Genomic DNA, 14490 nt, shown 5'->3' on the forward strand with positions numbered 1-14490 from the left:
GTCCAAACAGCTTAAGGACCGTACAATCACGCTTAAAGATATAGCCCAAGATGATTCTTTAGCTGAAGGTAGTGAGGATAGCCCGCTATCCCCTCCTCCTGTGTCAGAAAAATTGTGTAAAATGGACAAATTCTTAGAGGTCCCAGTACACACTGATGCGTTTCCGATACCTAAGAGGGTGGCGGATATCGTGACTAAGGAGTGGGAGAAGCCAGGTGTACCTTTTTGTTCCCCCTCCTATATTTAAGAAAATGTTCCCAATTGTTGACCCCAGAAGGGACGCATGGCAGACGGTCCCTAAGGTAGAGGGGGCAGTTTCAACTCTAGCTAAGCGCACGACTATACCAATAGAAGACAGTTGCGCTTTCAAAGACCCTATGGATAAAAAATTAGAAGGTTTACTTAAGAAAATTTTTGTTCAACAGGGTTTTCTTCTTCAACCAATTTCTTGCATTATTCCTGTAACCACTGCAGCGGCTTTTTGGTTTGAGGAACTAGAAAACTCGCTCCAGAAGGAGACTTCTTATGATGAAGTCATGGACAGAATTCACGCCCTGAAGTTGGCTAATTCTTTCATTACAGATGCCGCTTTGCAGTTATTTAAATTAGCGGCGGAAAATTCTGGTTTCGCAATCGTGGCGCGCAGAGCGCTTTGGTTAAAATCTTGGTCGGCGGATGTGTCGTCCAAAACAAAATTGCTTAATATTCCTTTCAAGGGTAAGACCCTATTCGGCCAGAGTTTAAAGAAATTATTTCAGATATCACTGGGGGAAAGGGCCATGCCCTTCCACAGGATTGACCTTTCAAAGCTAAAAATAAGTCTAATTTTCATTCCTTTCGCAATTTCAGGAACGGACCGGCTTCTACCTCTACAGCCACTAGGCAAGAGGGTAACGCACCCCAGCCAAAACCAGCATGGAAACCATTGCAAGGCTGGAACAAGGGTAAACAGGCCAAAAAGCCTGCTGCTGCTACCAAGACAGCATGAAGGGGTAGCCCCCGATCCGGGACCGGATCTAGTAGGGGGCAGACTTTCTCTCTTTGCTCAGGCCTGGGCAAGAGATGTTCCAGACCCCAGGGCACTAGAAATTGTCTCTCAGGGGTATCTTCTAGAATTCAAGGACCTTCCTCCAAGGGGAAGGTTCCACATGTCTCGCTTATCTTTAGACCAGATAAAGAGACAGGCATTCTTACATTGCGTAGAAGACCTTTTAAAAATGGGAGTGATAAACCCAGTTCCAACAGCTGAACATGGACTGGGATTTTACTCAAACCTGTTTGTAGTTCCCAAAAAGGAACTTTCAGGCCAATTCTGGATTTAAAGATCCTAAACAAATTCGGATTGGCCACTGCTCCCAGAATTTTCACAAAGGTGCTAGGGTCCCTTCTAGCGGTGCTAAGGCCAAGGGGCATTGCAGTAGCACCTTACCTAGACGACATTTTAATACAGGCGTCGTCCTTTCACAAAGCAAGGGCTCATACGGACATTGTTCTAGCCTTTCTAAGGTCTCACGGGTGGAAGGTGAACATAGATAAAAGTTCTCTGTCCCCGTTCACAAGGGTTCCCTTCCTGGGAACAATAATAGACTCGGTAGAAATGAAAATCTTTCTGACAGAGGTCAGGAAGTTAAAACTTTTGTACACTTGTCGAGTTCTTCAATCCATTCCTCAACCCTCCATAGCTCAGTGCATGGAGGTAATAGGACTAATGGTTGCGGCAATGGACGTGGTTCCTTTTGCTCGAATTCATTTAAGACCATTGCAACTGTGCATGCTCAAACAATGGAATGGGGATTATGCAGATTTGTCTCCCCAGATTCAGATGGACCAGCAAACCAGAGACTCACTCCTCTGGTGGTTGTCTCAGGATCACCTGTCTCAAGGAATGAGTTTCCGAAGACTGGAGTGGATCATTGTCACGACCGACGCCAGCCTCTTAGGCTGGGGCGCGGTCTGGAAGTCCCTGAAGGCTCAGGGTCTATGGTCTCGGGGAAGAATCTCTTCTCCCGATAAACATTTTGGAATTGAGAGCGATATTCAATGCGCTCCAGGCATGGCTTCAACTAGCGGAGGCCAAATTCATCAGATTTCAGTCGGACAATATGACCACTGTAGCGTACATCAATCATCGGGGGGGGAACAAAGAGTTCCCTGGCCATGAGGGAGGTATCCAAGATCATCAAATGGGCAGAGGATCACTCCTGCCATCTATCAGCAATTCACATCCCAGGAGTGGACAACTGGGAAGCGGATTATCTGAGTCGTCAGACTTTCCATCCGGGGGAGTGGGAACTCCACCCGGAGGTTTTTGCTCAGCTGACCCAGCTATGGGGCATTCCAGATCTGGATCTGATGGCGTCACGTCAGAACTCCAAAGTTCCACGTTATGGGTCCAGGTCCAGGGATCCCAAGGCGACATTGGTAGATGCCTTAGTAGCGCCTTGGTCGTTCAATCTAGCTTATGTCTTTCCACAGTTTCCCCTTCTCCCCCGGCTAGTAGCCAGGATCAAACAGGAGAAGGCTTCGGTAATTCTGATAGCTCCTGTGTGGCCACGCAGGACTTGGTATGCAGACCTGGTGAATATGTCATCGGTTCCCCCATGGAAGCTGCCTTTGAGGCAGGACCTTCTAATTCAAGGTCCATTCGAACATCCAAACCTAGTTTCTCTGCAACTGACTGCTTGGAGATTGAACGCTTGATTCTAGCTAAACGTGGGTTTTCGGAATCGGTTATAGATACTCTGATCCAGGCTAGAAAGACTGTCACCTTGCGAATCCAAGGGTTACTCATGGAGTAAGATTAGGATTCCAAGGATACTATCTTTTCTCCAAGAAGGATTGGAGAAAGGTCTGTCAGCTAGTTCTTTAAAGGGACAGATATCTGCTCTGTCAGTTTTGTTACACAAGCGTCTGGCAGCCATGCCAGATATTCAGTCGTTTGTACAGGCTTTAGTCAGAATCAAGCCTTTCTACAGACCTGTGGCTCCTCCATGGAGTCTAAATTTAGTTCTTTCAGTTCTTCAAGGGGTTCCGTTTGAATCTCTACATTCCATAGATATTAAGTTACTATCTTGGAAAGTTTTGTTTTTAGTAGCTATTTCTTCTGCTAGAAGAGTTTCTGAATTGCCTGCTTTGCAGTGTAATTCACCCTATCTGGTGTTTCATACAGATAAGATCGTTTTACGTACCAAACCTGTTTTTCTTCCAAAAGTGGTTTCCAATAAGAATATCAACCAGGAAATAGTTGTTCCTTCTCTGTGTCCTAATCCAGTTTCTAACAAGGAACGTCTGTTACACAATCTTGATGTGGTTCGTGCTTTTAAGTTTTATCTAAAAGCAACTAAAGACTTCAGACAAACATCGTCCTTGTTTGTCTTCTATTCTGGCAAGAGGAGAGGTCAAAAGGCGACTGCGACCTCTCTTTCTTTCTGGCTGAAAAGCATCATCCGGTTGGCTTATGAGACTGCTGGAAGGCAGCCTCCTGAACGAATTACAGCTCACTCTACTAGAGCTGTGGCTTCCACATGGGCTTTCAAGAATGAGGCTTCTGTTGAACAGATTTGTAAGGCAGCGACTTGGTCTTCACTGCATACGTTTGCCAAATTTTACAAATTCGATACTTTTGCTTCTTCGGAGGCTATTTTTGGGAGAGAGGTTTTGCAAGCAGTGGTGCCTTCCGTTTAGGTTACCTGACTTGTTCCCTCCCTTCATCCGTGTCCTAAAGCTTTGGTATTGGTTCCCACAAGTAAGGATGAAGCCGTGGACCGGATACACCAATGTAGGAGAAAACAGAATTTATGTTTACCTGATAAATTTCTTTCTCCTAAGGTGTATCCGGTCCACGGCCCACCCTGGCATTTGGTCAGGTTTAAATTTATTTTTGTAAACTACAGTCACCACTGCACCCTATGGTTCTCCTTTTTCTCCTAACCGTCGGTCGAATGACTGGGGGGACGGAGCCGGAGGGGAGCTATATGGACAGCTCTGCTGTGTGCTCTCTTTGCCACTTCCTGTAGGGATTGAGAATATCCCACAAGTAAGGATGAAGCCGTGGACCGGATACACCGTAGGAGAAAGAAATTTATCAGGTAAACATAAATTCTTTTTTGTGGTGCAAATCCAAAGGCTTCTGGAGTAAAATCAGGATTCCTAGGATTTTGTCTTTTCTCCAAGAGGGATTGGAGAAAGGATTATAAGCTAGTTCCCTAAAGGGACAGATATCTGCTCTGTCTATTTTGTTGCACAAGCGTCTGGCAGATTTTCCAGACATTCTGGCTTTTTGTCAGGCTTTAGTTAGAATTAAGCCTGTGTTTAAACCTATTGCTCCGCCATGGAGTCTAAATTTAGTTCTTAGAGTTCTTCAGGGGGTTCCGTTTGAACCCATGCATTCCATAGATATTAAGCTTTTATCTTGGAAAGTTTTGTTCATAGTTGCCATCTCTTCAGCGCAAAGAGTTTCTGATCTATATCTGCATTACAATGTGACTCTCCTTATCTTGTGTTCCATGCTGATAAGGTGGTTTTGCTTACCAAGCCTGGGTTCCTACCTAAGGTTGTTACTAATAGGAATATCAATCAAGAAATTGTTGTTCCTTCTCTGTGTCCTAATCCTTCTTGTAAGAAGGAATGTCTGTTGCACAACTTGGACGTGGTTCATGCTTTGAAATTTTATTTGCAGGCAACCAAAGATTTTCGTCAAACATCTTCTTTGTTGTCTATTCTGGAAAGCGTAGGGGTCAAAAGGCTACGGCAACTTCTTTCCTTTTGGCTGAAAAGCATCATCCGCTTGGCTTATGAGACTGCTGGACAGCAGCCTCCTCAAAGGATTTCAGCTCATTCTACTAGAGCGGTAGCTTCCACATGGGCTTTAAAAAATGATGCTTCTGTACTACTGTTGAAGAGATTTGTAAGGCTGCGACTTGGTCATCGCTTCATACCTTTTCAAAATTTTATAAATTTGATACTTTTGCTTCTTCGGAGGCTATTTTTGGGAGAAAGGTTTTGCAAGCAGTGGTGCCTTCCGTTTAGGTTCCTGTCTTGTCCCTCCCTTCAACAAAAAATACGAAGAGTACAAAGCAATTAATAAAAGTAAATTTGAAAGTTGTTTTCCCCATCTGAATCATGAAACTTTATTTTCTTTTCTTTTTCTAGATTGTCTCAGAATTTTGTACGGGGTAATCCTTTACCTTTATATTAAGTAAAGATTGAGGATGTTAAGAACTAAGGGAGGGTTGTGGTAATGAGAAAACATGTGTGGGTTTATTTTTTTCCCTCTCTCCTCCATATTTTAAGAAACCATGAAACTTTAAATGTTACTTGTCTTAAATTTGGTCACAATTTATCTTGTTTCTAAAAATGAGGGAAGAGTGAAACAATGCAGTCATATCAAAATAACTTATTTTTTTTTCTTCTTTCTTTCCATTTTACCTTTCAAATATTGAAGGTATTGTTTAGGGAACAATGGGTGAATTGTAATTATGTAAATACAATAGATTTTCTTAATCAACAAATGCATGATAAAATTTGAACTTGAAGTGAGCTTTTTTTCCTGACATTTCAGTCATCTCTTATTTCCACTTCATTTGATAGTCATTAGCCAATCACAAATGCATATATTGATATTTTGTGAATTCTTGCACATGCTCAGTAGGAGTTAGTGACTCGAAGTATAAATATAAAGCCACTGTGCACATTTTGTTAATTGAAGTAAATTGGAAAGCAGTTTGAACATTCAGTTTTATTCTGAATCTTGAAAGTTGAATTTTGACTTGTGTCCCTTTAATAAAACACAGTATGCTTACAATTTGTATATCTTTTTAAACAGTAACAGTCACAATCAGAAAGTTCAGATGCATATGCTGGATTTAATGAGCTCGATCACCATGGAGGGAGATGGGGTAACACAGGAGCTTTTGGATTCTATTCTCATTAACCTTATCCCTGCACATAAGGTTAGTATAATTTAAATGTTGTACATTTACAAATGACGGAAAAAATATTTTAAAATATTTTAGGAAGTAAACATGGTGTGTGTGTATGTATGTATGTATGTGTGTGTGTGTATATATATATATATATATATATATATATATAATTCATTTTCATACTGTCGCAACACTTAAAGGGACAGTATACACCAATTTCATTCATGTAAATGTAAGCAAGGTAAATAGTACCGAATGGAAGATACCAAACTACACTCTAACAACTATCTCCTGAAGTGGATAGTTAAAAACTTAAACTAAAAATCCTTAGAGTGAGCGCTAATAAATATCAGCTAAAGGTAAATATGGAAAAATTGACACAATCAATACTTGCTAAATTTAACGTTTACAACAGTATTTAATTGTTTCTTTTAAAACCTGTTTAAAACCTAATTGCTAAAAAAGGCAGTATTTAAAACACAAGTTATTTTATCTTCTAAAAATACAATCAAAAATCACAATTCATATAGGATAACAATATAGAGTGTGCACTCTTAAAAACATGTAAAACTAAAACAACTAAAAAAGGGGGTTCTTCCCTCTCTGGTTTAAATTAAGTGGGGCTATAGCCACAACTAAGTAATGTTCTTTAATTGATGATCGCAAAAAGATATGGCTCACACCTTCTGCTCTGAAGGCTCACTGAAATGCCACTTTTATTATGTTTATACTTGCACTGTGTTTTAGCATCCAACACTTTAAACTCTCTTGTATGCAGCTTGTTGTCTTTCTTTTCTGTTACCTCTTTCCCCAGGTTCCTTTATGCAGTCAGAATCTCCTTTGGACTGAAAGGTTACTGTGTTTTTCATCCAGTCCCTAATTGTGTAGGTGATCCGGTCTGTAATCACAGCTTAGGGGTCATTCCAGAAAGACACAATAGATCTTTTTCTCTTGTTTGCAGTCTTGGAGTCTCTAGCACTGTTAAACTAGTGCCTTAAAGGAGTTCAATCAGAATGTTTGTTGCTCCTTGCAGATCCTTGTAACAAACAGTGTTTGTGCTCCAAAAGGAAAACAGTCCAGCAGCAGCTAATCCATTTCAACTAGTTTCAGCCTTGTGCAGGCCTTTCTCAAGATGCTGCTCTGATGTTTTCTCTTGCTATTTAAAGCCAAAGTATTAACTGTTTATCTGCTGGACTTAACCCATTAAGGACAAGGCCATTTTTCAGTTTCTTTCCCTGAAGGACCAGGGCTATTTTTACAGTTCTGCAGTGTTTGTGTTTAGCTGTAATTTTCCTCTTACTCCTTTACTGTACCCACACATTATATACCGTTTTTCTCGCCATTAAATGGACTTTCTAAAGATACCATTATTTTCATCATATCTTTTACTATAAAAAAGATAAAATATGAGGAAAACATAAAAAAACCACACACTTTTTCTAACTTTGACCCCCAAAATCTGTTACACATCTACAACCACCAAAAAACAACCATGCTAAATAGTTTCTAAATTGTATCCTGTGTTTAGAAATACCCAATGTTTAAACATTCTTTGCTTTTTTTTTGCAAGTTACAAGTTACAGGGCAATAAATACAAGTAGCACTTTGCTATTTCCAAACCATTTTATTCAAGATTAGCGCTAGCTACATTGGGACACTGATATCTTTCAGGAATCCCTGAATATCCCTTGACATGTATATATTTTTTTTTTTAGAAGATAACCCAAAGTATTGATCTAGGCCCATTTTGGTATATTTCATGCCACCATTTCACCGCCAAATGCGATCAAATAAAAAAAAAGTTCACTTTTTCACAATTTTTTTCACAAACTTTTTAGGATTCTCACTGAAATAATTTACAAACAACTTGTGCAATTATGGCATAAATGGTTGTAAATGCTTCTCTGGGATCCCCTTTGTTCAGAAATAGCAGACATATATGGCTTTGGAGTTGCTTTTTGGTAATTAGAAGGCCGCTAAATGCCACTGCGCATCACAGGTGTATTATGCCCAGCAGTGAAGGGGTTAATTAGGGAGCATGTAGGGAGCTTCTAGGGTTAATTTCTTTCATGTAATTGGCAAGAGTCCATGAGCTAGTGATGTATGGGATATACAATCCTACCAGGAGGGGCAAAGTTTCCCAAACCTTAAAATGCCTATAAATACACCCCTCACCACACCCACAATTCAGTTTTACAAACTTTGCCTCCTATGGAGGTGGTGAAGTAAGTTTGTGCTAAGATTTCTATGTTGACATGCGCTTTTCAGCATTTTGAAGCCCGATTCCTCAGAGTACAGCGAATGTCAGAGGGACGTGGAGAGTATCACCTATTGAATGCAATGATTTTCCTAACGGGGGTCTTTTTCATAGGTTCTCGGTTATCGGTTGTAGAGATTCATCTTCTACCTCCCTTTTCAGATCGACGATATACTCTCATATACCATTACCTCTACTGATAACTGTTTCAGTACTGGTTTGGCTATCTGCTATATGTGTATGGGTGTCTTTTGGTAAGTATGTTTTTATTTCTTAAGACACCTCAGCTATGGTTTTGGCACTTTATGTATTTATATAAAGTTCTAAATATATGTATTGTACTTATATTTGCCATGAGTCAGGTTCATGTCTTTCCTTTCTCCAACATTGGTGTGTCCGGTCCACGGCGTCATCCTTACTTGTAGGAATATCTCTTCCCCAACAGGAAATGGCAAAGAGTCCCAGAAAAGCTGTCCATATAGTCCCTCCTAGGCTCCGCCCACCCCAGTCATTCTCTTTGCCGTTGCACAGGCAACATCTCCACGGACATGGTTAAGAGTATGTGGTTCTTACATTGTGTAGAAGACCTGTTAAAGATGGGAGTGATACACCCAGTTCCAATGGCGGAACAAGGAATGGGATTTTACTCAAATCTGTTCGTAGTTCCCAAAAAAGAGGGAACCTTCAGACTAATTCTGGATTTAAAGATCCTAAACAAATTTCTCAGAGTACCATCGTTCAAAATGGAAACCATTCGAACGATTCTACCTACAATCCAGGAAGGTCAATTTATGACTACCGTGGATCTAAAGGAGGCGTATCTACATATTCCTATCCACAAAGAACATCATCAGTTCCTAAGGTTCGCCTTTCTGGACAAACATTACCAGTTTGTGGCCCTCCCATTCGGGTTAGCCACTGCTCCAAGGATTTTCACAAAGGTACTCGGGTCCCTTCTAGCGGTGCTAAGACCAAGGGGCATTGCAGTAGTACCATACTTGGACGACATTCTAATACAAGCGTCGTCTCTTTCAAAGGCAAAGGCTCACACAGACATCGTTCTGGCCTTTCTCAGATCTCACGGATGGAAGGTGAACATAGAAAAAAGTTCCCTGTCTCCGTCGACAAGAGTTCCTTTCTTGGGAACAATAATAGATTCTTTAGAAATGAGGATTTTCCTGACAGAAGTCAGAAAGTCAAAACTTCTAAACGCTTGTCAAGTTCTTCATTCTATTCCTCGTCCTTCCGTAGCTCAGTGCATGGAAGTAGTAGGGTTGATGGTTGCAGCAATGGACATAGTTCCTTTTGCGCAAATTCATCTAAGACCATTACAACTGTGCATGCTGAAACAGTGGAATGGGGACTATACAGACTTGTCTCCAGTGATTCAAGTAGATCAGAAGACCAGAGACTCACTCCGTTGGTGGCTAACCCTGGACTACCTATCCCAGGGAATGAGCTTCCGCAGACCAGAGTGGGTCATCGTCACGACCGACGCCAGTCTAGTGGGGACTATGGTCTCGGGAAGAGTCTCTTCTCCCGATAAACATTCTGGAACTGAGAGCGATATTCAATGCTCTCAGGGATTGGCCTCAGCTAGCAAAGGCCAGATTCATAAGATTCCAATCAGACAACATGACTGTTGCTTATATCAATCATCAGGGGGAAACAAGGAGTTCCCTGGCGATGAAAGAAGTGACCAAAATAATACAATGGGCAGAGGATTCACTCCTGCCACCTATCTGCGATCCACATCCCAGGTGTGGAAAACTGGGAGGCGGATTATCTGAGTCGTCAGACATTCCATCCGGGGGAGTGGGAACTCCACCCGGAGATCTTTGCCCAGTTGACTCAGTTATGGGGCATTCCAGACATGGATCTGATGGCGTCTCGTCAGAACTTCAAGGTTCCTTGCTACGGGTCCAGATCCAGGGATCCCAAAGCGACTCTAGTGGATGCACTAGTAGCGCCTTGGACCTTCAACCTAGCCTATATGTTTCCACCATTTCCTCTCATCCCCAGGCTGGTAGCCAGGATCAAGCAGGAGAGGGCCTCGGTGATCTTGATAGCTCCTGCGTGGCCACGCAGGACTTGGTATGCAGACCTGGTGAATATGTCATAGGTTCCACCACGGAAGCTACCTTTGAGACAGGATCTTCTTGTACAGGGTCCATTCGAACATCCAAATCTGGTCTCCCTCCAGCTGACAGCTTGGAAATTGAACGCTTGATTCTATCAAAGCGTGGGTTTTCAGATTCTGTGATAGATACTCTAGTTCAAGCCAGAAAACCGGTAACTAGAAAAATTTACCATAAAATATGGAAAAGATATATCTGCTGGTGTGAATCAAAGGGATTCTTATGGAATAAGATCAAAATTCCTAAGATCCTTTCCTTTCTACAAGAAGGTTTGAATAAAGGATTATCAGCGCGTTCTCTAAAGGGACAGATTTCTGCTTTATCTGTCTTATTACACAAACGACTGGCAGCTGTGCCAGATGTTCAAGCATTTGTTCAGGCTCTGGTTAGGATCAAGCCTGTTTACAGACCTTTGACTCCTCCCTGGAGTTTAAATCTAGTTCTTTCAGTTCTTCAAGGGGTTCAGTTTGAACCTCTACATTCCATAGATATTAAGCTGTTATCTTGGAAAGTTCTGTTTTTGATTGCTATTTCTTCTGCTAGAAGAGTTTCAGAGTTATCTGCTCTGCAGTGTTCTCCGCCCTATCTGGTGTTCCATGCAGATAAGGTGGTTTTGCGTACTAAGCCTGGTTTTCTTCCAAAGGTTGTTTCTAACAAAGATATTAACCAGGAGATAGTTGTACCTTCTTTGTGTCCAAATCCAGTTTCAAAGAAGGAACGTTTGTTACACAATTTATTTGTAGTCCATGCTCTAAAATTCTATTTAGAAGCTACAAAAGAGTTTAGACAAACACCTTCTCTGTTTGTCGTCTATTCTGGTAAAAGGAGAGGTCAAAAAGCGACTTCTACCTCTCTTTCCTTTTGGCTTAAAAGCATCATCCGATTGGCTTACGAGACTGCCGGACGGCAGCCTCCTGAAAGAATCACAGCTCACTCCACTAGGGCTGTGGCTTCCACATGGGCCTTCAAGAACGAGGCTTCTGTTGATCAGATATGTAAGGCAGCGACTTGGTCTTCACTGCACACTTTTGCCAAATTTTTACAAATTTGATACTTTTGCTTTTTCGGAGGCTATTTTTGGGAGAAAGGTTTTGCAAGCCGTGGTGCCTTCTGTTTAGGTAACCTGATTTCCGTGTCCTAAAGCTTTGGTATTGGTTCCCACAAGTAAGGATGACGCCGTGGACCGGACACACCAATGTTGGAGAAAACAGAATTTATGCTTGCCTGATAAATTACTTTCTCCAACGGTGTGCCCGGTCCACGGCCCGCCCTGGTTTTTTAATCAGGTTTGATGAATTATTTTCTCTAACTACAGTCACCATGACACCCTATAGTTTCTCCTGTTTTTTCCTCCTGTCCGTCGGTCGAATGACTGGGGTGGGCGGAGCCTAGGAGGGACTATATGGACAGCTTTGCTGGGACTCTTTGCCATTTCCTGTTGGGGAAGAGATATTCCCACAAGTAAGGATGACGCCGTGGACCGGACACACCGTTGGAGAAAGTAATTTATCAGGTAAGCATAAATTCTGTTTTTGCAGATTGTCAGTTTCATATTTGGGGAAAATTAATATTAAGAAATATTTTTTTCTTACCTGGGGTTTAGTCTTTTTTTCCATTGACTACTTAGTTTCAAATTGCGGGCTGACTTAGGCTCGCAGGTGCGCCAAATGCTACACTTTATTGCGTCATTCTTGGCACGAAATTTTTTTGGCGTGAAAGGCACATCCGTTGACGCAATTTAGTCATTTCTGGCGTCGTAATTGACGCAGAGGTTTCACACAGGGTTGTGTCAGTGATGCGAGTGTGTCATTTCTGGACATGGTTGGCGGCAAAAAAATTTTAAGTTACGTTGTGCGTCATACTTGGCGCCAAACTTTTTTCATTATTTATTTGCCCCATTGCTGTTTGCCTCTTGCCTTTTTCTATGTCAGAGGGCTATGCTATTTGCATTTTTTCCCATTCCTGAAACTGTCATATAAGGAAATTGATAATTTTGCTTTATGTTTTTTCTTTTACATTCTGCAAGATGTCTCAATCTGATTCTGCCTCAAAAGTATCTGTTGGAACTTTGCTGCCTGACATCGGTTCTACCAAAGCTAAGTGCATTTGTTGTAAAATTGTGGAGGCTATATCTCCTAATGTAATTTCTATTAGTTGCCATGATAAACTTTTACATGCAGATAATGTGTCCATCAGTAATAGTACATTGCCGATTGCAGTTCCTTCAACTTCTAATGTACATGACATACCTATGAATTTTAAAGAATTTGTTACTGATTCTATTCAGAAGGCTTTGTCTGCATTTCCGCCTTATAATAAGCGTAAGAGGTCTTTGAAATTTTATCAACTTTATGAGAAGTTTTAAAATGACCGACAACATAATGAATTATCCACCTCTGATGTGGATCTATCTGATTCAGAAAATCCTTTCTCGGATATTGACACTGACAAATCTACTTATTTATTTAAAATGGAGTATATGCGTTCTTTGTTAAAAGAAGTGTTAATTACTTTGGATATTGAGGAAGCTAGTCCTCTTGATATTAAAACCAGGAAACGTGTAAATTCTGTTTTTAAACCTCCTGTGGTTACTTCAGAGGTTTTTCCTATTCCTGATGCTATTTCTGATATGATTTCTAAGGAATGAAATGAGCCGGATACTCCTTTTAATCTTTCTGCAAGGTTTAAAAAATTGTATCCTTTAACAGCAATTTCAGTAGAGTTTTGGGAAAAGATCCCCAAAGTTGATGGGGCTATTTCTACTCTTGCTAAACGAACCACTATTCCTATGGAAGATAGTACTTCATTTAATGATCCTTTAGATAGGAAGCTTGAATCATATCAAAGGAAAGCCTATTTATATTCAGGTCATCTTATTAGGCATTGCAATTTCTTTGGCTGATGTTGCAGCTGCTTCAACTTTTTGGTTGGAGAATTTAGCGCAACAAGAATTGGATTCTGACTTATATAGCATTGTTCGTTTACTACAACATGCTAATCATTTTTTTTTTTGTGCTGCAATTTTTGATATGATCAAAATTCATGTTAGATCCATGTCTTTAGCTATCAGTTGGATTCTATTATTTCAACTGTTACTGGGGGAAGGGAGTTTTTTCTTCTATAAGGTATGACGAGTCCACGGATATCATCCTTTACTTGTGGGATATTATCCTCCTAACAGGAAGTGGCAAAGAGCACCACAGCAGAGCTGTCTATATAGCTCCTCCCTTAGCTCCCCCCCCCCAGTCATTCTTTTTGCCTACTCTAAGTACTAGTAAGGGTAAAGTGAAAGAGGTGATAAAATATTAGTTTTTAATTTCTTCAAGCAAGAGTTTTTTGTTTTAAATGTTACCGGTGTGTACTATTTACTCTCAGGCAGCAGATGGATGAAGACTTCTGCGTGGAGGATGATGATCTTAGCATTTGTAACGAAGATCCAGTGCTGTTCCCACAGAGGCTGAGGAGTACAAGAAACTTCAGTGTGAGGAACATTTTCATGCTATATAGCAGTGAGGTATGTTCAGTCATTTTTTCTGGAGAGACTGTATTTCAGAAAAGCTGACAGTATCCCCATGAGGGTAAGGGTAAGCAGTAATCCTAAAAGCTATAGAAAGGCATTACTAAGCTTGCATAAGGGGCTAATGACAAAAATGGTTCACACTGAGTTTTGAATGTTTGTGGGCAAATGTTTTATGAACTAGGAGTGCTGTTAACGTTTTGTGGGCAATAACCTTTTTTGGGCAACTTTATTAAGGGTACACTTGGCTTATTTTTTGCTGCTTAGAACCCACATGGCTAGTTTCTTTGAGACTGTAGAGACATCGAGTGAGATGGGCGGGGCCTATTTTCGCGCCTCAGATGTGCAGTTTTCACTCAGCAAGCTCCAACTCCTGAGGGCCCTTGTGGGGGTTTTGGGACAAATCGAAGCTTTAACCCCATATTTACTATCCCTGAGGGCAGGTAGGTGCCACAGCAGGGCTGTGGCAAAGTGCTGGGAGTGTTTTTTCCGGATTTAAGCCTAATTTCAATCCGGTTTGCACATTAAAGGGTTAAATGTTAATTTTCCTTGTGGGGCAAACTTAACTACACATATTGAGTCTGCTTGCAAAAATTTGATAAATTTGGTGCCTTTTAAAGCAGTTTTGCAGAACGTGTATGCTTTTTTCTCTTA

The 14490-nt window shown here is 41.1% G+C and overlaps 1 protein-coding gene across 1 annotated transcript in view; it reads left to right on the top strand.

Moving 5' to 3' along the window:
- PDS5A (PDS5 cohesin associated factor A) overlaps nucleotides 1-14490 on the top strand; it is a 1179407-nt gene that overhangs the window by 210797 nt on the left and 954120 nt on the right. The window contains exon 6 of the mRNA XM_053700274.1: nucleotides 5825-5951. Within this exon, the coding sequence (XP_053556249.1) occupies nucleotides 5825-5951 (127 nt within the window). The remainder of the gene's footprint in view (nucleotides 1-5824; nucleotides 5952-14490) is intronic.

The sequence above is a fragment of the Bombina bombina genome, chromosome 2 (assembly GCF_027579735.1).
Source record: "Bombina bombina isolate aBomBom1 chromosome 2, aBomBom1.pri, whole genome shotgun sequence".
Classification (NCBI taxonomy): Eukaryota; Metazoa; Chordata; class Amphibia; order Anura; family Bombinatoridae; genus Bombina; species Bombina bombina.